Source organism: Lepidothrix coronata, unplaced genomic scaffold (genome assembly GCF_001604755.1).
Source record: "Lepidothrix coronata isolate B3197 unplaced genomic scaffold, Lepidothrix_coronata-1.0 Scaffold159, whole genome shotgun sequence".
Lineage (NCBI taxonomy): Eukaryota > Metazoa > Chordata > Aves > Passeriformes > Pipridae > Lepidothrix > Lepidothrix coronata.
Genome location: NW_016690339.1, coordinates 1,094,197 through 1,115,562, shown reverse-complemented (window position 1 = coordinate 1,115,562; position 21,366 = coordinate 1,094,197). Strand labels below are relative to the sequence as shown.

The following is a 21,366-nucleotide window of genomic DNA, read 5'->3' as shown; positions in this document are numbered from 1 at the left end:
CACACACACACACACACACACAAATAAAATAAAAAAGAGAGAACAGAGATCCTCTGTGTATGTCATTTTTCCTTCCAGTTAACTACATCAGCGCACGCTGGGTCTCACCTAAAAAATCCACTGCGCAGGCTCGAAGGGTTAATGACCTTTCCCAAATCTTCGCTCGCGAAGACTGGCCATTAATAAGTCTAGTGCATTAGAGTATAGAGTTCTCCCAGTCTTTGTTTTACCTCCTAAATCAGGATCCTCCTTCCACAGTATCTCACTGCTTTTTGCAGTTTTAAATCCCTTTCTTCGATTTCTTTTTCCTCTTTTCAAATTCTTTTTGTGTTCTTCTATAGCATGACAAAATACTGGTGAGATTATGTTGATAAGATGTAACTTTATACATGCAGTTCTGAAGGTACTTTTATTTAATTTTTAAAAGCAGTCTCTTCCCAGTAGTAGCCGCAGCATGTTGTTTGTAGATCATCCACGTGTGGTAAAAACTCTCTGCTCCAACGTGTAGCTAGTTCCTTGTCTATCTTGCATAAGTTCCTTGTAGTTCATCTGCTATGCCCCTGCTCCCAGGAGCTTGAAACTTTAAAATATATTTAATAATACATTCCGTATCTTTCCCAAAGGAAGCTACCCAGAATAAATGTTCAGAGTATTTGGTGCATGAATTAGAGCCTTTGGTCGGTTTAAAAAGAAACCAGCAAAACCAAACCAAACCAACCTCCAAAAACTACCAAACAAACTGAGTTGCATATTTGGTGGTGAAGACAGAGGGCAGCTTGCACAAGTGATGAGAGAACTGGATATGGGCTCTATTCCATATTGATATTGGTCAAGCTTAATGCAGTACAGCTTGTGTAAGACGTGGTTTTGAGACTGTTAAGAAAAACGACTTTTAAACTGCTTTGGGATCTGACATCAGCAGTTCAGTCTGCCCTGACTGACCCTTGTCCCTCATCAGCTGGCAGGTACTGCTCCCTCTACAGCCTGCTAACTTGAGGAATCTTTTGTAAATATGTTGATGATAGTACAACATCAGCCAGTTTATTTCAAGTGTTAGATAACTTCTTAAAATGGTATTTAACACTTTAAAACTTCACTGCTCTCAGATGTTTGTTGTAGACTTTGGCTGGACTCAGAACTGTTGTGGCAGAAGGGGATGAGTAGTTTATTGGGAGCATTTCCTGTTCTTCTGAAGGCAATGTCAGCAGAGTTAAATAGTTGAAACAAGTGATTGAAGTAACCTGACTGATTTTTTCCCTGAAGCAGAAATGGATTTACTTGGCAGAGGTTTGAGTAGGCTCATTTCCAGGAAAGGCTAGTGCCTTCTGCAATTGCTCCAATAGTTTCTGTACCAATTGTATTCCTGAATGTGGCTTTTTTTTTTCCAGTGGGAAGGATAGAGTATATCAGCATAGTTCTCTGAGCAGCTAGGTGGTGCAATAACCACACTTCTACTATTTTATTTTTTTAATGATAGAGACAGTGTTTTATTTTAGCAAATATTGAAGGCATTTCTTATTTACTAGAAAATTTGCTAACTTCTATTCAAGTTTTCGATCAAACTGTATTTGGATAGAAATTAGAATTTCTGGATTAAATAAAAAGTACCTTAAATATACTGGATATATTAAAAAGTTTTATCTAAACATGTTCTGACTTAAAAATTAATTTATTAAGTTAGATAAGTATGCAGTGTAGTTGATGAAGTTATGGATTGTTTCTCATTGTCAGAGTATTTATTTTCAAAGGCATTTAATGATGCAGAGAGATGCTAAGTAATATCTACTTGTTTGGGGCCATACAGACCTTTGAAGATCTGAAAATCTGACCACATCTCCTTCTTTTTTTTCTACATAATTATAAAAGGAAAACCAAGTTTTAATTTTCTTAATTTGATTAAATGAAAAACTAAAATACCTGTATTGATTTGATCACAATTCCTGTGCATTTTCAAATTGAAGTATTGTATTTTTACCCACACAGACACTGTCTTTAACCCTTGGAACAGAAGGGAAACTAAATCAGTTCCTTCAGAACTTGATTTTTATTACAGGAATTAAAAATGTAACTCACATTTTGTATTCCTGAGTCTTCAAACAGACAGAACTATAAAATTTTTTCACATGTAAGTTTTCTGAATTTCAGGGGCTAGAAATGAGGAAGACTTGAGCTGATCTGAGTGTAAGCGTTCATATCACTCTGAAAATGACAAGAACAGTGGCCACGCTGTACTGCAGCTGCTTAAAATATCTACTACTGTGGGTTCTTCTACTGAAGCTCTTTTTCAAAGAGAGAAAAATAAATGAAAAATGGGGTGGTTTCAGTGGAATTGAATGTTACTTAATAGAAGGGTATATGTGAAGAGAGAGGTTCTTAGAAGGGGGGAGAAAAGAACATAGGAGGAAAAGCAGTTTTAGCCCCCATAATTTCTTCTGTTGCTGGACAGGTTTAAAGCTTCTCATAGCAGTAGACAGAGACTTTAAAAGGTTGAGTATTTAAGAGGTGTCTTAGTAAGTTTTCTTGAAAAGAATCCCAAAGGACTTCCATTTTTATTCGGTTTGAATTCTAGTAGTAGTGCCATCATCACAGTAAGCTATGATCACCTTAAGGTAGTTCTCAAAGGTGTTGCATGTGGTTTGTTCCTTCTGTCATGGTCTTCCCAGGGGGTTGGATGTTACCGCTCACTTAGTGCTTTTTATGCTACTTAAGGATTTACTCTTTTCTGCAGCTGTTGCAAATCAAGGCTGTTACATGTGAATAGAAAATAGTGAAGATTTATTTTTAATTTTTTGTTTGAAATTTATTTCTGAGAAGGTTTGCTCTTTTGTAGAAGTGAGCTCTGTGTCGTGTTAGAAGATTTCACTGGCTTGAAGAAGAATAAGAATCTTAAAATGTGTTCAGAGCTTATGTGACACTGAGGTAGCCTGGTGTCACAATACTGAGTACTTAAAGAAACAGACCAGCACCATATGCTGGTCTTAGCTGGAAACTTAGGAAATGTGTATTTTTCTGTGGAAGTATGCGGTTGTAAATCAGTAGCTAGGTTTTCAAAAACCTGGTTGTTTTAACCAGATATTATACAAGAAGCCAAATGAAAGGGTGAAGAAAGTGTAAGTAACAAATCCAGTCATTATGTGCTGGAATAATACAGAATCATAGAATGGTTTGAGTTTGAAGATAAACAGTCTGTGGCACGCACTCATACACACACACATACACATACACACACACACACACACACACACCCTGCCCCCTTGCCATGATCAGGGACATATTTCACTAGATCAAGTTGCTCAAAGTCCTGTCCAACCTGATGACAGCCTTTAGAACTATTCAGAATTTATGCACGGTACAGAAGGCCCTGAGGTAAGAAAAAAAACATCTGGATGATTATCTAGGAAAATGTTTATTTACTTTCTTATGGATTGCTTAATACAGATATGGTGAGACTTTGTTGCTTTCCATAATGAACTTTTTTCATTCTTAGAAGTCCCTATTGTTTGCCTCTTGAAGAGATACACAGTATGTTAATTGCAGAGCACTTGTCTTCCCACAAATTCTTTCCATTCAAAATAACTGGCAATACAATAAGCTTTACTAGGTTTATGCAGGATTTGAAAAGGCTGGTCAGTGCACAGTAGAGGATCAGGTTTTATCTCCTCTAAACCACAGACCACAAGCAGGGACTGTATACACTCCAGACATTTTATGATACTTAATACTTGAATACTATTGATACTGGGGTGGGTTTTGTAACCTTCCTATAGAAGAATGTAATTTCTCTTCCAGGTATGCTCAACACATTTTTAGTATCTGTATGTCAGATACTATGTAAGCTTAGAGTTTGAATAGTTTTATTATGTATTTCACAACAGCATTCTCACCGAGTAATTTGTTAGATAAAAGTAGAGTTGCTGGTTTATTTTTTTCCTTCTAATATTCAAAAATTCTCTTCCTTTTGCCTCTAAAGCAATTTGCAGTGATTATCTTCAATGCCTGAGATGGGTATTTCCCAACAGGAAATCTGATCTTTGGGCTTTATCTATATTCATCGTGCTTGTTTGTTCTCTTTCTTCTATCTTTGTATATGTTCTGATGGCTTTACATTACAGTTATAAAAAGCAAAAAGAAAATGCTTCATGATTATTATGTTTCTGGTAATTTTAAAATCCTTTCCGACAGAGTGACACTTCATCTGTTGTTCCGCTTTTCCTCATGGTTTATCAGAATTAGTGTTAAGACAGAGGCCATCTGTGTAACATTCAGTGTTTCTCTGGTTATATCTATATGAGTGAATTAAGTGTGCCTGAGGCTAATTGACACAACATGGGTCATGTCCATATTCCTAGCCCCAAAACAGGGTAACTATATCCAAATTTACTTCTGGGAATGGTCCTCTTACAAAGGATAGCTTCTGAACGGTGCCTTTAAATTGCCTGAAAGAATGCAAATTGGCCTGGACAGAAGTTGTTTTGGGTGCTTTTCTAACAGTTTAGTTGCACAGGCAGTTCATTTCCATGCACGGGAATACTTACAGCTCTGTTCATTTTACTGGTATAGATGTGTAGCCTTTACAACTCTAGACAGCTAAATCGATATGTTACCTCTTTATCATCGTCTCTAAATTTGTACTTAGCTACATTCTCCGAATGCACTGGGATCCTTTAAGCTGTATAACTGCATATTGTTAGGTGATGAAAAAAATGTAAAATTAGTCATTATTATTTTAGTTTCAGTCTGAATAGGTTTGTGTTTATTTAAAGCATACAGATATTTTTGAGTGCTTTTATGAAGATCAGATTGCATTCCTTCTTGCAAACTGATTTCTGGTAACATTTCGAGATAAAGAAAGTACTTGCTCCCAAGGCAGCTTTTTCCTCTCCACTTAAAGCTTCAAGAATTAATGTTCCTAGTATGCAGAATCCCAGCAGGATTCTCTTAATCAGATTTTTTTTATTCCATTCTTACTTTTTTCATTAATATTTGATCCATCTGGTAAAGTGTTCAAGAATTAATTAATTTTCATGGTTTTGTTTGATTTACTGCATAAATAAGGACGTTTAAACTAGTACATTTACTTTAGTTATGTGGTCAGAGTGTGGAATACAGACTAGCAGATTATAAACAGATTTAATTGCAGGAAAAGACTGATTGCTAAGACGAAGGCAGAAAAGCACAGTTGTTAAAATTGTGCAGAAAGTAATGATGAAATTACAGATAGTTACATGAGGTGAAAAAATGGCATGGCAATATATTTTTAATAAAGACTTGCAGATTCAGTAAATTTAAGAAACTTCTAAAAGCATTAGAAATCAGTAAATTCTGTTTTTTTATTATGTGTTTTCTAGGAACTGTTGAAGAAGACTGAAAGAAATATTGTGGAATACCATGGTGGCTAGAGCAATTGCCAAAATATAGAAAAGCCATTCCTAGGCTGCTCTTTTCATGAGAATTAAATCTACAATTACTGTTCTCTTGTATAATACCCTTCTAGTTACCAGTCTTGCTGTGTGAACCTATGGGCCCTTCTTGTCACAGCACTGCCAGAATGTAACAAAGAGTATGGATTAATAAATAGACTGGGGAGAAAGGGCCATTTTCCAATAATTAAGATAGTACTTTGACTGTGTGTAGTCTGGACTTTCAAGTCTCATTCTAGAAACAGCTGACATGTTTTGTGTTAAGATTGTTTGAATAACATCCATAAGCAACATTTCTGTTGGCATAGTTATAAGGAAATACACAAATATGAGGTGCTACAAATTTTTAATATTTTAAGTTCCAAGAGCATTTTTGTCTTACTACTGCAGTCTGAAAAATGTGTCATGTTCCTAAATTTCACAAACACACAAGATAAGTATTTGCAGTTGAAAAGAAGTACGTAAGTCTTTGCAGATGAAACAGATTCCAGTTTAGCAATGTGTTTTGAGTAAGTGTGCAATTGTATGTGATGTACAGCCATTCACATGTTCTGCTATTTGCTAGATTATGCCTTTATAGGATAAATTTATTCTACAGAGCCAAGGCAAGGTAAGTGACTATTACCGTCTGTGATAGTGTAGAGATCTGTGTTATTTATAATGGTTTGAGAGAAACTCAAAGAACTGGGAGTTATTGGTGGGAAAAGTCCTTTTCAGGGCATTATTGTTGTGTAAATAACTTTTTTGTGTAGTGGTTAGCAGGCAGAAAATTAAAGAATTTGCTTCTTGCATGCAAAACCCCCCTGTCAAGTTTCTCTGAAAACTGTAATGAAGTCTCTGAAAGTTCAAAAGAAAACCGTTCTTATGCAAAAAATATCAGCCCTCTCTATCTACATTTGGTAGTGGAACTGTGAACTAAAAAAAATAGGGAATCACTTCCTTAAATTTATGTACTAGAAGGCCACTTTGCATCCTGAGTTTGGGGAAAAAAACTAAGACTGAATTGCCATAAAAAATTTCAGTGAGAACAGCTCTTCATTCTGTGCTCTGATAGAATGTCGTGATGCTCTAACAAGCGTTGTTTCTTTCTCCACTTTCTTCTGTGCTACCTGAACACAAAAAAAAAAGGGGGCAAAAATCTTTATCTGATTTAAATTTCAGAATAGTTAAATAATAGACAAGAGATGTGATGGGCAAATGAAGCTATACTTGTTTATAATGCATATAGTTAATGGTATGTTTGTAGGTTACATAGCTTTATATAGTCAGCCAGTTTAACAGCTACTCATGTTTACCCTTCTGAAAGTTACACAACTTTGTATGCAATATACATTAAATGTGTACCTGTGTATTTGCATTAAAATGTCTTTGTATTTGTAGTTGCTTGTCTCAGGAAATACTTCTGGAACACTTGGTTGTTTATCTGTGGTGTTCAAAGACTATAGTATGTTTTGTGTGCTTTTGCTTTTTTCTAATCTTGTGAGTAACTAATAGATTTCTAGCTTTGATATTTGACAAAAGGTGAGCCACTATTTTAATGGAAGTCCCAGCTTTAAAATGTGCTTGAAATTACCATTGTGTAGGAATGGTATCTTTGCAGTAAATATGTATTTTATATATATATATATATACATATTTTAAAATATTTCCATGTTAAATACACTTATTAGATAAATACTGTCAAAACATCATCTAGTCCTAGGTTATGTTTGTGAAAGAATGCACATAAACAATTGTTTTTTATTTTAGTATTTACCTGTCTTGGTCACCTAAACAGTGTTCACTGAACGCAACTTTTGTGTTCTGTGCAGACTCTGTTTTACAAGACTGTGTATAACTAATGCTATGTCAGAAGCTGTATTTAGTTCGAAGTATTACTATTACTGTATCACAATATGTCTTACTGTGCAGAGACATTCATTTGTATTGCTACCAGCTTTGCAGTGGATACAGAAATACTTAAAATTGTTGTAGAGGCTTTCCTAAGGTGGTGGTATTTGGGGTTTCGGTGGCGATCTGAAATTAATTGTCTGGTGTGGGTGGTAGTATGTTGTTGTGACTTGCTATGGACAAACCACACAATGCTTAGTTATGATTTCCTGCACGTGCCTACAGCCGTTCCTAACTTGTGGTACTGTTTGTATTAGTGCTTCTTTGCCATTCAGATACTCTTGTGTTCAGGCATTGTAGGGAAATCTAGGTGGTACTGCAGATTATTTCTTAATATAGAGTAACTTTGGGGTTTTTTCAAGAATTTGTGAGAATGTTATGGAGAAAGTAGCAAATATGGTGTGTTCTGATGTTTTGCTTGAAGAGAGGAAGTCAGACTGCAGTTACACTTCAGACTTGATGTCATCCTAAATGGCAGCAGAATGACTGTATTAGTAAGAGGAATGCATCTGGGAATTGCCTTTGTTGCAAAGTTAATTCCCAGATTTATTCTGGAGAATTAGTACTGGTAATAATGGTATAGCTCAGATATTCATGGATGTGAAGCCTATTTGGTCTGATGAAACAGCTACTGAAGCAGTAAGAGGTGATGCTGGTTTTGGCAAGTAGTGAGAAGGCAGTAGAGGAGTTAGTCCTGTAATATAACTCTGAATCCACAGCTGTGGATCACAAGTGGATTCAGTTTAAATGAAATTTAAAAAATAAATGAATACAAGTTTATATAGCAGTTTATTTATCCTGAATCTGTTCGAGTTCCTTGTAGTGCAGTTTCTTCAGAGGCTGATGTCATCAACATCAACCCCAGCCACCTCAGTCTTTTGAAGTTGTGCTCCAGCATAAGCACTTTAGTTGGCTGGCATATGTCTTTTATTATTTCCTTTCTAAGCTGGAGCACCATTAGTATGAAAGCATAAAATATTATCTTCATTTCTTTCCTCTTGGTGTTCCTATAGATATTAAGAAAGTACTTTCAGTGACCTTAGACTGATTTTGCGTCTCTTTCTTCTTGTAACGTCTAACAAAGTGAAACTTGCAGGATTGCTGATACTCATAAATTTTAGACTTCTTCTGAAAATAAATAATATATCTTGCCTTGACAAAGATTCATAATTTAATGAAGGCATGTATTTGATTTTTCCCTGTTTGCAAAGGCTTTTTGGGTAGGATAAGAATATTTTTACTGAATTTCAAGCAAACTGCAGATTGGACCGTCTATCATGTAGCCCCACATAATCTGTGTTACAAAATGTTAACCCATTTGAATTCCAGTGAGTGCAATTGTAGCTTGTATGTGGATATGTTAAAAGGGCTTGGACTGAGTTTACTCTGCACAGGGCCTTCTGAGTTTGCTCACAATTTTCCTAAAGTGTGACAAAATGTTGTCAGGGTGGAGGCTGGATGGTGGAATCCCTGGTTTGGTGTATATGGTCTGATGGGCCTGCATGGCAGCTGATTCCAAGCAGGCCAGCTCAGGCTGGCACAACAATACTCTGGGTGCACGTCGTGGAACTCTCGTGCTTGAAAAGCACAACTGTGGGAGTTTCGTACTGATCTGGCTCGCTGGCCAAGTACAGCATTAAGAGTCTTGATTTGGCAGCCTGTCCTATTAGGTGGTCACAATAAAGCAGAAGTCAAACAAATAATTCTGAGTGTCACATGTGGAGTGTTTCATTGGAAGCCTTATGTGAGATAGGCAGTTTCTGAGTTAGACAAGGTGAATATGGAAAACACAAACATTGTTTTTGAAGGATTCAACTGCAAATATCAGTTCTGACAATTGTATGTAACTGTTGTATTGGAATTTGTGGTGCCCTGAGGGCCAGGGGGAAAAAAAGCCCTGAAAAGATTGCTGATGACACTGGGAAAACCCTCAAGTCGTGAAATCAAGTTTGAGGCAGTTTGTTGGTGTACGCTAAAAGTTTGAGCAGAGCCTTGGAGTGGATTGATGTACTGGCATTTCCAGAAACTATTTAGGATAACTGTTGGGACAGGGTTTTAATAAGTGAACATCTATGAGATGAGTAAAGAAGTTGGACGTTGCTTGGGGAAGCTGCAGGTGCAGCTTCGTGAAGTTCTAAGCAGGAGTTTCATTGCAGTGTGGCACCAGTCTCCACTGTGTGCACCAGCAGCAACAGCAGAGTCAAGTATTAAGTGCTTTGGCCCTGCTGAGAAACAGCCTTCTCAGGGATTAAAATGCTGCCTGCTCTTATGCTTCATAAATGGATCAGATTTTTCAAGTAACTGTACCAGGCACAGATTCAGATATAGGACTGTAATGGATTGTCTGATAAAGATGTTATCTTTTAAAAAGGTTGCAGCTTTCAATTGGCATCGCAAGTTCCTGAGTTGTCATGAGTTCCTTAGTCCTTGAGATCAGGGAAAGAGTCAGGTTGAATTAGGGGCAAAGAGGGGGCCATATGCAACGATTCTCACTTAAGGTGGCACAAACTGGAATATTCAATAGTGCAAAATCCTTATTACAATAGGGATTTTGTCTCATGACTATCTAGAATGTTAATAGGATTGCAAAGAGGGAGAGGGAATGCAAGGGAATGAGCAGGAAGAGCGTATCTGTCTCACATTGTAGCAGGTGTTCAGGCTAACAGAACTGGTGCAAGGTCATGTTGTTAGTCCCTACTGGTAATGCTGCCAGAAAGACAGTTTCAAGAAAGGTGAGGTGGAGAGCTGTGGTAGAAATGACACCTGCTTGTTTTTCAGCTGAATACAAAGATGAGGGAACCGATAGTTGGACTGTGATGGTTGATGTCTGCACTGTTTTGCCAGGCACTGGCTTAGTACATATTTGTTAAGTTTATGGTGTCCTGGTATAGGGAGCCAAAATACCCAAATGAGCCAGATGTTTTATACTGTTACATAAAACAGTTTGTGGTATACTCTAAGCCCATTCAGGGCTACTGTTGATAGTAATTTTACATGCCCCTAGATGTACTTAGTGTAGACTTCATTTTATTAGCATTTTTTCCCAAATGTCTGAAAACAAGCCTGGAAATAACTTGGCTGTCTTGCTACTTAAATAAGTATTTTTCATGGGCAAAAATATTATTCATCTTCATAGAACTTTCTCGCAGACTTGAATAGAACAAAGTGACTTATTGAAGTTCTGTCAGAGGAACAGAATGGGTAATATGTTAATTTGATTTTCAAAGGTATATGATCTTTTGATTTCCAAATCGAGAGATCCTTAAAGTAACCAAGTTTTCAGAAAGCATTGAAATCACTTTCCCTTGAAAAAGAGCCAGCCTGCACATGTCTGTCTGTGGTTGCCTGTATATTTTCCAATTTTGCAGTACTTTGCATATAATTTAATTCTAGCTAGTAACCAGATTTGTGTGAGTTTCGTTAGTTTTGGGGAGTGGTGGTAGTGGTGTTTCTGTTTGGGGGGTGTGTGGGTTTTTTAAATTTATTTATTGTTCCATTTATTTATTTATTTTGTTTATTTTAAGTTAAGTCTCTGGGATCAGAGGCGTAATCCAAGTTGAAAGGCCAGGAGTGGCTGTAAATTGCTACTGAGTTTCATTCATTTCAGTTTCTTGAATATTTTGCATCATGTGTGCACTGGATAACACCAGTTCAGGATGACATGCTAACAGTGTGGAGCACCTTTCTACATGTGTACAGAGGGCAGTTTTCCTCGTTACTCCATTTCCACCAAGGCTTCAGCATAGTACTTAAGTGGGCTTTTTTTAAAGACATCTTTGAAACTTCCATATACCATGTACACAGCTTGCTTCATTAGTAATTTCATTCTGGTTCCTCATTTAGTTAGTTGCTTTAATTCTTTTTTTGTGCAGATTAACTGTATCTTTCTCTGTTGGGACCTAGTTGTTCAGTTGGCACTGAAATTAAAAGAGAAGATTAGAGGACAGAGATCTGCGTCATTGATGTATACCACCTGTGACTTTGCGAAATTAAGGAAGCATTTTGAATTCCTAAAAACCTTTTTCTGTGTTCAAAGTATATGTTTCTAGCCTGTAACTACAGATCTGAGTTGTTTTGAAACATGAGATTAGCCTTTTGTAAGTCATTTTGATGTATGAGCATTTGCGCAACTGTTTTTCAGTAGTAGAAAAGTCCTATTTGTTATTTTTAAATTTCTTGTATATTTAAAGCAAGACCTGTGTTTATGCTGAACTGTTCTGCTGTTTGCATAGTAGCTGTTTGCCAGACTGGTAGATCAGAATTTAGTAAAACTAGTAAAGCTCCTGTACAAGCTAATTTGTGAAGCTCCTTCTCTATGCTAAAATTCCAGGTCATGCATTTTCTCTGTTGGAAACGAAACAGGGGTTTGGAGGATTGAGGTCTGTAGAGCTATCTGTAAACAGTTGGTACTTATGTAGCATAAGGAATCATACTGACGAGTCTATTATGGTCTGGGTATTATGGTTGAAATTCAGTATTACAGTGCTGCTAAACTCAGTGGATTGAGAAATAGTGAAACGTCCTCCGTCTCTTGTAGCAGTATCTTAAAGGTAACAAAATGTTGCGTTAGAGGTGGGGAAGGTATTTCTGTCATTTGGTTTTGTTCTGGGGTTGTGTTTTTCTTGGGGTGGAGAAGACAGGGTTTAGCATTTGTAAATTATGCTTTGGGATTGTTGAGGGCTTATTTTGTTTTGTTTGTGGGTTTTTTCCTTAGCAAACTTGATAGTTTGGGGTGAGATAGGAAAAGAGGATTGTTGTTTGAAGAGGCGGAACCTCAGTAAATTGAATAGCAACAAAAAGAGCTCAGAGTTTAGGGAAGTCCTTGTTTTGGCATAGGGAAAAACTAAATCAGCACTGAAGGTTAATTTGAATCCTAGTTTCCTATGAAATGCTTAATAAGAAATTAGTGAGTACTGTGTGACAATTGTCAACACTGTTTTAGTTTGCAAATGTTTTTCAGAGCAGAAAAAGGAAAACAGATTTTTGAACTTTCGGATTTTCTGTGTGTGGCAGAACTGTTTTAACACATTTTAATAAAGTAGGTATTAACAGAGGAGTATATCTAGGATATTCATGTTGTTCAGCTCTGCTGGGCCATGGCTTTAATAAAAAGCATAAGGTTAAGTATTTGCATTTTAAGGTACGGAACAGCATGGATTGTTTTATGGTGTATATTGCCTTTTATTTTTTTATTTTAATGCTTAAATAGCTGCTCAGTCTTGGTAGAATGGACAAGTCCAGAATAATTTGCAACCTATGTTTTCGAGTATCATATGTTTCTGTATAGGCATTTTTACTTCATCTCATTAAATGTTTTTATGAAATCTTATTTTCAATAATGGAAGTGTTTTGTGCTGCTTAAGCTTTGAATCAGACCAGTATGAGAAAATTAGCTCTAGCCCTGGCACTTCTGAAGTCCCATTAGACAAGCTACAGCAGTGTAGAAATGGTACATGCACTATCCTCAGCTGTGTACACCTGCTTTTCCCCTGCATCAGCTCTAGTATTCATCTGACCCCATTTGAAAAATCACTGCAAAGCTGTTGTAGAATCCTCTTAGTTTGTGAAATGAGCTTTCTGAAGAGTGAGTGACTGGACAGTCAGAAGGAGGGAAGGTCAGGCTGCCTCTAAGGTAGTCCTTTAGATCTTGGCCATAAACACACAAACTGTTAAAATCGATTAGATTACAGATTTGATTAATCTGGTTTAGGACTTTGAAGGCTTATCTTTTTCTTAATGTGTCTTTTCCTCAATTTCAGCAACTTTTGGGGATCTCATAGGAGTACAAAACGAAGAATGTGTTTGTGCGTGTGTGGGAAAGAATAGTTTCAGGGGTTTAGGTTTCTTTTTTCACTGGTATTAGAAGTTAGACTAGTTTTGTGAAATCATCATTTCATCATTGGTCACCTCAATTAGTACAAACTCACGTAAACCATGATGACTGTGATGACAGATTCAGTAATTTATTGAACTGTTTGAAAACCAACAGACAAATGCTGGTTGGAAGATGGGACTTTTGCAGTGAGCAGAGTTTAACTGAATGTATTTTAGTTGTTCCCATAGTTCATTTTGCACCAGGGTAAATCAGAAGTATTGTGGTCCTACATACTACATCTGTACATGCTACTTACTCACACATATAGTTCAGGATCCTGAACACACACAAGTGTGTTCTCTTTCAAGATTTTAGAGGCTGCTGTTAAATTTATCTTAAAATACTGATCACACATGCATACAGGTGGGAGTTCAGCCTGGCAGAATACATAAGCCACTGTATTTTTTCAGTTGATAGTCACTACAGTATTTTCTGCACTCAGAAGGATCAGAGTAGGGGAGAGATACTGGCCAGCATATAGCTGTACATAGTTCAGAACAATGAGCCCTAAATAAATGCTTCTGTCAGTGAAAGAATAAAATATTTTCTAAGTTATTTAAAACCATGGATTTCTAGCTTTCACAATCAGAGATGAGTGTTTTGTCCGGGAAACCTTGTTTGTGTAGCTGTATTCGAGTATCTGCACGGTTATTTTGAGAAACCAGTCCAGATACACTTTAGGATGGAGTCATGGGACACATAAGATTGCATAGTAAATTATTTACCAGGCATTCATGTTTTAAATGTAGACTTGAATGTTTGGCTATGCTACTATAGTTTCATGCTTTTAAAAATATTTTTATCAGTTATATTCCACAGTGTGTGTATTTCTCTCTTCACTACTTTTAAATTGCTTAATCCCTTACTATATTTAATATTAATCTCCCATGTAGAGTTTGAGCATGGTTCTGAATTGAGCTCTGATATACTCTCCAGAGTGTGTATGTATAACACATACAGATTTGTATTAAAAGCTCTTACTTATTTTGTTGTGGGTTTTTTGTAAGTTATTCTGAAATGTTAAGTTCTGAAATAAATGATAATATGGAAAATGGAATTCGTCACATCTAATCTTTTTGTGTGTGTATGTGATTACCATATCCAGTGATGTAATGTTCATTTATGGAATGCTTAACAGTTAATTGATATTGGAAGGAAATTATTTTTTTTTCCTTTTAAATAGAGCTTGAATAGCTGAAAGCAAATAATAAGGTAGAATAAATCTATGGTGGTACTTCTCTGAAAAAAATGGAAGAGGAAATAAATTAATAAAATAGTTACATAATACTTAAGTCAGACTCTCTAAATGACCTTTTGAATACAACAAAAAAAATATTACCAGGGAGGTGTGCTATTTTATTTTTAATTTTCCCCTTTAGAGTAGTGCCTTTGATTATATGCTGAGAATCACCTTTTGCTGTATAGAAGCTACAGATTGTATTTGCTTTTAATTTTTGGATATAAGATGTAAGCTAGAGGAAGGAAGTAGGCTAAAAGGGTAAGGAAATGTAGTGGAAGATCAAAATTAGGGTTTAGATTTTAGGACAGGCTTGACTTTAAATAAATTAAAAACAATTTTACAGGGTTTTACTTTTTCGACATATTTTAAATTGGAACCTGACTCATGTAAATGAGATTTTTCAGTTTAAAAATAAAACCCAACCATATTTAAATGTATTTTTTAAAATCCCTAGAAGCAAATGATTGTGCAGAGAAGATTTTTGCTGACTACTTAACTCACTCAAGAGTTTACGTAATAAGAAGGGCACTATGGCAGTGGTTCACATAACAATAACATATGTAGTCCTTTGAATATCCTAAACCTTAGTCAGACATGAATCAGTTGTATTTGCTAACATTTTAAAGGTATGGTTATGTCATTAATGTCTCACTTCATGAAATAATTACTGATTTAATGCATGTGGAGTATTCCTCAGAGGTCAGTGGAAATACTGTTTTCTTAAAATCTTTCTCATTCACCATGAGTTAACATGAGTGTCTACAGACAAAAAGTATGTCAAAAGCTTGTTTTCTCCTCATATATTAAATATTTTTAGCATATACAAAGAGAAAGATAAATGTTTTAAAGTAGTACATTATTTTTATTTCATTGACTTGGTATTGTCATTTTTCAGCACAGTTAAACTTTGTAAGTTTAGGCAGCTCTGATCTTGACTTAATTTCATGAACGGTTTTGCAACTACGAATCAGTGTGAAATTAAGGCTACAGTGAGCCTTTTAAATTGACTTTATGGTACAAAGTTCTGAAAGGTATAGTTTTTAATGCCAAAATAACTGTTCACTGAGATATTTAATTTACCAAGCTGGTTGACTGTTTACATTTGCTGAACATAACTTCTGTGCTTGCAGTCCATTCTTTGTACAGTATATCAGCATTTTTTTCCCTAAGGGATTCAGAGGGATTTCCAGTAGTTATTAGCTGCAGCCATGACTCACAGCTTCTATCTTGAATTGCTGCCCTTGGTATCACTGAATTCTGTTATTCTTGTGTAGTTGTTAGGGCTTGGTATACGGTTTCTCCTTAGGCAAGATAAAAAGAAATAAATATTTTTCTGGACTTGACCCCAGTATATGTTTTGCTAAACCTATACAGAGTAGATTTTATGATTCTTTCATCTGCAGAGTTATCTTGGGTAGCAAAAGCAGAAGCTGATTTTGGGAGAAATGGACTTAGTCACAAGCAGGCTCAATAGGTTGCAATTTATCTAGGTGCCATTGAAAAATGTGAAGAAATATTTAATATCTAAATCAGTATTTCCACATATCTACATTTTCTGTGTCACGTGTTGTCAGTCTGACTCAGATTCTGTTTTTTACCACTTTGACTATTTTTTCCAGTAAATTCCCTGTTTCTACAGTTGGTTTCCTTTGGCAGTTCAGCTCTTGGGGTGAAGGATTTACTCGTACTGTATATATACGAAACACTTTTTTTTTATAATTTTATTCCAGATATCTAGAAAAGTATGAAAAAGTCCATCATTTTGGAGAGGAGGATGATGAGGTACAACCAGGCAATCCAAAGCCACAACTTCCTATTGGTGCAATTCCAACTTCTTATAACTACCAGCAACACAGTGTGTCAGGTAAATATTTGATGGTAAAAGTGCTGTTTCTTTAACGTGTGTGTGCATATATACATATGTAGATATATATGTATATGTGCGTGTGTGTATATATATATTTCAACAAGCTACAGAAGTAGCGTATAGATAAATTTAGAATATTATTAAAACTGTCAAATCTGTAGGACACTCAAATGATTAATTTAATAGACTTAAAAACCTTTCCACTGTTAACCACAACAAAATAAATATGAAAATCCATAAGCTATTATTCTTTACAAATGTTCTCCTTTTTAATTAGCAGGGCTGCATAGTTACTTGTCTTACAAAAAATTTACCTTGAAAATTTGCACAGTGTTTTTCTGTCAGTCTGTCATGTCTTTACAGAGTTGAATACTTGAACAGAGCTAACAATTAGTTAAGCTCTAAATCAGAAGCTGGTGGGCTCTGTGGAATGGATGTGCAATTCGTTGCATACAAATTGACTCCAAATTGTATTACAATTCTATTCTGCTTTAATTAAAGCCTGTGTTTTCAAAGCTTTTCTTTGGGAGAACGTGCTGCAGTATTGCTTTCTGGAAATGATGATGGAATTAATATATAACTAGAAAGGTACACAACAAAGTAGAGTATGTGTCAACATTTTGGCCTAAGACTAATGGAAAAAACTGTACATTGAATACTGTAAAAACTTGTTAAAAACCACAATACTTTATTTATAAACTTCTAAAAAAGTTTTATTCATAGTAGTATTGCTTAATGTGTCATCTCAGTGTAATTCATTTAGCTGTGAAAATGTTATTTGCTTGGGTTTTTTTCTTATTTAGATTATCTTCGTCAAAGCTACGGGCTGTCTATGGACTTGAACTCACCAAATGACTATAATAAATTGGTGCTTTCACTGTTATCTGGACTCCCAAATGAAGTGGACTTTGCAATTAATGTGTGTACTCTTCTTTCAAATGAAAGCAAGCATGTTATGCAGCTTGAAAAGGACCCTAAAATCATCACTTTACTGCTTGCAAATGCTGGGGTGTTTGATGACAGTAAGTATGTAACAACATTTTTGCAACAGAAAGAGTCACCTGTTGTAGGATCTTTCACAATCCTTGATAATTAAAATGTTAATAGCTTATATCACTGTAATATACTTATATCTACTTTTTCTTTTTACCTTCTTCACAATTACAGGTTTTATCAGGCATTACAAATACCTTTTGAGTTCGGTAATTTAAAAGAATTATTTACCAGTTTAGTGAAATGTAAGAATTAGCTTTTTGTTGATAGGGTTTAACTGTTCAGGATGCTGAATTAATAGCATTGGATTTCCATCTGTTTGTAGTGTATTACTACTTCCTTCTGAATTTGTAGGACCATGCTGACTTCATAATTCTTTTCTAATAACAGTTGCAAATTTAAAAATCTGCAAATTTAAAATTGAAAAGTCTGAAAACAATGATTTGCTAAAATTTTTTTCCTGATACTTCACTACACGTTCAACTACAGTAAAATTCAGAATATAAAACTCATGAGATAAAAATCTTTAATCTGATTTTCAGAATTAATGAATGTGTTAGCACATAAAATTTATAAGAGTCTATTCCATCAAAATACTGAAGTATGTGAAATAAATTCTTCTCACTTTTTTCACTGTGGCCTCCATGCCAGATTATTCCTTGTTAATTGTTTGTTTCTCTTTCTGTCAGGAGAGGGGGCAGACAAAAAATAAGTTAACCTAAACTGTTGTAAAATCATAACAGCATAGCTCTCGTCTTGAGGTGCTGAGGAAGTATTTATAGGTTTTATGTGCTTTTTTGGGGGATATGTTCGTTTGTTTGGTTTGGTTTTATTGGTTGGGGGTATTTTATATTGAATTTCAGAAATTGCCACAATAAGAAATTGCTCAAATGAGCCTTTTCAGCTAAGCATAATTAAATCTGATAGTATTGATTATCATATCTGTTTGAGTATCAATCTACTTTGCATGTGTAAGCATAAACATAGTATGGTATGTCAAAGATTCTGTTATAAAGTTCTGGGGAAGAACCAGTGTTAGCCACTGTGCACTGTTTGTTCGGGTCTTTTCAATCGTTAGCATTTTTACATAATGATTTGTAGCATTAGTTGTCCCCAATATTGCATTAGTGTCCTTCGGCTTCTCTCTGCTCTTCCACTTTGTACACGTGCCCTTCTGATACCGTTAGATCGTGGTCATTTGGTGTTTGCACCTTGTCCAGTCACACGAATTGTTGAAGGAAAACATTTGAAAGGAAGCTAAAGGGAAACTTAGTCCTGCATGTCAGTGATTCCAGAATGCTTGCTTTCTAGATTTTTGGGTTTAGCATCACTCCCCTATTCTTTTCATAGACGTTCTGTGGATTTAGGAATTTTCAAATAATTTAATCAAATTTTATGTTACTATTTAATGATTTTTTTGGATGTTGCAAAGGTAGACAGTGTTTTCTGGAGTTCTTAACTTGAACTTTGAGCACAGATTTATTCTAGAGCTTGTCTATATTAGTGTTTCTTATATTGAAAAATATTTGAGGTAAAGCTGAGAGGAGTGATGAGCATGTAGTGGGTTCACTTCTTCCATTCCCTGGGGAAAACTTCATTTTTACCTTACCTGATTATGTCTTCTGGATAAATCCAGAGAAGTGTCCTAGCAGCATTAGGAGGACTAATTGGGACACATGGGGGAAAGAAAGCATGAAGCTTTGATTTGAAATACTTACGTGCTTTTATATTATAAATAATGAAGGTAAATCTGTGAGATTTGATGATTAAATGAAATTTCTAATTAGTAGATTCAGGTAGTTTAAAAATACTGTCACAATAATTCCAGGTATCAATGGACAATAGCTTATTAATTTAATACAAGTTTTAGATTTTTCTTGTCTATAATTAAAGTTTTAGCATTATTATTTAAAATGTAGTACTTCTAGGTAAAATATTTCATCAGCTTCCTCCCCTCCTCCCCTTGAGGTAACAGTTGGATTGCAGGTGATGGGGCAGCCCCAGGGGCTTGGGGGTATATAGTATGTTCAGTTTGAGAACTGCATAAGCCTTGGTTTGGATTCTATAAATTATAAGATTATGTAGTCTTGGAATTGAGATTTGTAGCCTTTTTTTTTCAAAACAATAAAATATTATGACTCAAAAAGTGAAACTTAAACGTGTCATTAGTTCATTACAGAATTATTGCAAGACAAGAGTTTATTTTTTGATTGATTCAGCATCTGAGTCACATTGACTGAGTCTTTGCTGCTTTCAAGGAGTGGTAATTAGAAAAGTTGTGGCAGTGGCTCCATCAAACAGTCAAGAACATCCATTACTCATCCTGGTTAAATATTGACTTTCAATTGAGTGCTGTCAAAATCTTACTGCTGTTAAGATTTTTTAGAAAACAAGTGGGAATTTGTTTAATTACTACAGTAGTGTTTGTGCTTACACAGTGCACGTGGAAAACAGTTGTTGATGTCAGGGTGAAAATAGAGCAGTCATCTTGACTTCTGGAAAAGTTTCCATGTGTTTTTTTTAAAAAGGGTTCATGAGCAAGCCCATTACTTATGAACTCCTTACTCTCAATTTAAACTGTAAAACTGCAGTAGATGTTGGTTAAGTAATAAGAGAAATTTCAGTTGGTTTATGCAGTATTTTTTAGAATAAAAAGGAAACACTGGAAGAGTCTATAGTGTTGTTGAATCTTTATTTAGTTTATGGATTAGGAAAAAGTAAAAAATGTTCATTTTTTATTTTACTAAATTCTGCTTTTTGTGCTTAAAGCTTTAGGATCATTTTCTGCTGTATTTGGAGAAGAATGGAAGGAGAAAACTGATAGAGATTTTGTTAAGGTAATTTAAAAATTATTAAAATAATTTTGAACTGCACATGGTGGGTATCAAATTCTTTAAAAAGATTGAAAGTTCTAAGATACACTAACACATGTCTTTAAAATTACTCTCAACTTTATTCCTTTGATTTAAATATAACAGGACACTAAATCACAGTTGTCTTAAAATGCTTGGATAAGCAGAAAGAAGTGTATTAAGAAAAAAACAGATGTAGGCAAATGAATATTTCATATTTCTTTTTATGAGAAAGCTAATGGGTGTGATGAAAAGAAAATTGGCAACGTATTTAACAAGAGGTAGCAATGCCTTTTTTTATTTTTTTTAAACTGCCATGATCAGTAAAGAAATGTTCTGGATTATGAAAACTAAGACCATAGCATAAGGAGCATAGGAGAAATATTTGAATAGGTTAGCCATGTTACAGGTTTGTTTCAGTTAAACTTTTTGCACAAGGCTTTTTTATCTTTCCAGTAGAGGGCATGAGCTACTATACAAGTAATGAAATGAGGTAAAAATAAAACTAACGTTTCTTTGTATAAATGTTTATATATTCTAGATGAACATTTTGAGGTGCATGACAGCATGAAATATAACTAAAAGAGATTTGACATTTCAGCATGTTTACTATGATACACAATTGCCATAAATTAAATTACAGGTCCTAATTTATGTGGCTAAAATAGAAGAAAGCTAGATTAAAATATATTTTGATAGTTTGTACTTTTTATTAAGTAAAAATGTAATGAGATAGTCTGCTGAGTGCCTTAGGAAGCTAGGTTTCTGCTCAATTCCATAGTTGTTTCATATACTGAAATATCTGAGCAGTATTACAGAGCAATATTTGTTAGGAGCTTTTTCCATGTGTGCTTTGTTCTATTTTTATGTAACTCAGTTTGGGAACAAGCTGGACCATAGTAGTGTTGCTGAAATACTAGTGAATAGATTCCCTAATCAAAATTTCTTAAGTAAACTTAAGAACAAAAAAGCTAAACTCTCATATTTTTGGTATACGGACTTGAAAATGTGATCCAAATGTGCTGAACCTAAGTGTAAAAATTGATGCTTCATAATCTTCATTTCCTTTTTCCATTGAAAAATATATCCAAAAGTACTGTAGGCTGTGTTTTGGTTTGTTTGTTTGGGTTTTTTTTAAAGCACTTAGCACTTCTGTGTTGACTTCACCCTAAGCTGTCACAGACTGTTGCTGATCTAGAGCAGCAACAAGCACCATGTTTAGATCTGTA

At 35.1% G+C, this 21,366-nt stretch overlaps 1 protein-coding gene across 1 annotated transcript in view; it reads left to right on the top strand.

Annotated features, from left to right (window-relative positions):
* The window catches only part of ARID2 (AT-rich interaction domain 2), a 103,025-nt gene that overhangs the window by 40,885 nt on the left and 40,774 nt on the right, over positions 1-21,366 (top strand). The window contains exons 4-6 of the mRNA XM_017829182.1: positions 16,156-16,289; positions 17,096-17,314; positions 20,055-20,122. Of these exons, the coding sequence (XP_017684671.1) occupies positions 16,156-16,289; positions 17,096-17,314; positions 20,055-20,122 (421 nt within the window). The remainder of the gene's footprint in view (positions 1-16,155; positions 16,290-17,095; positions 17,315-20,054; positions 20,123-21,366) is intronic.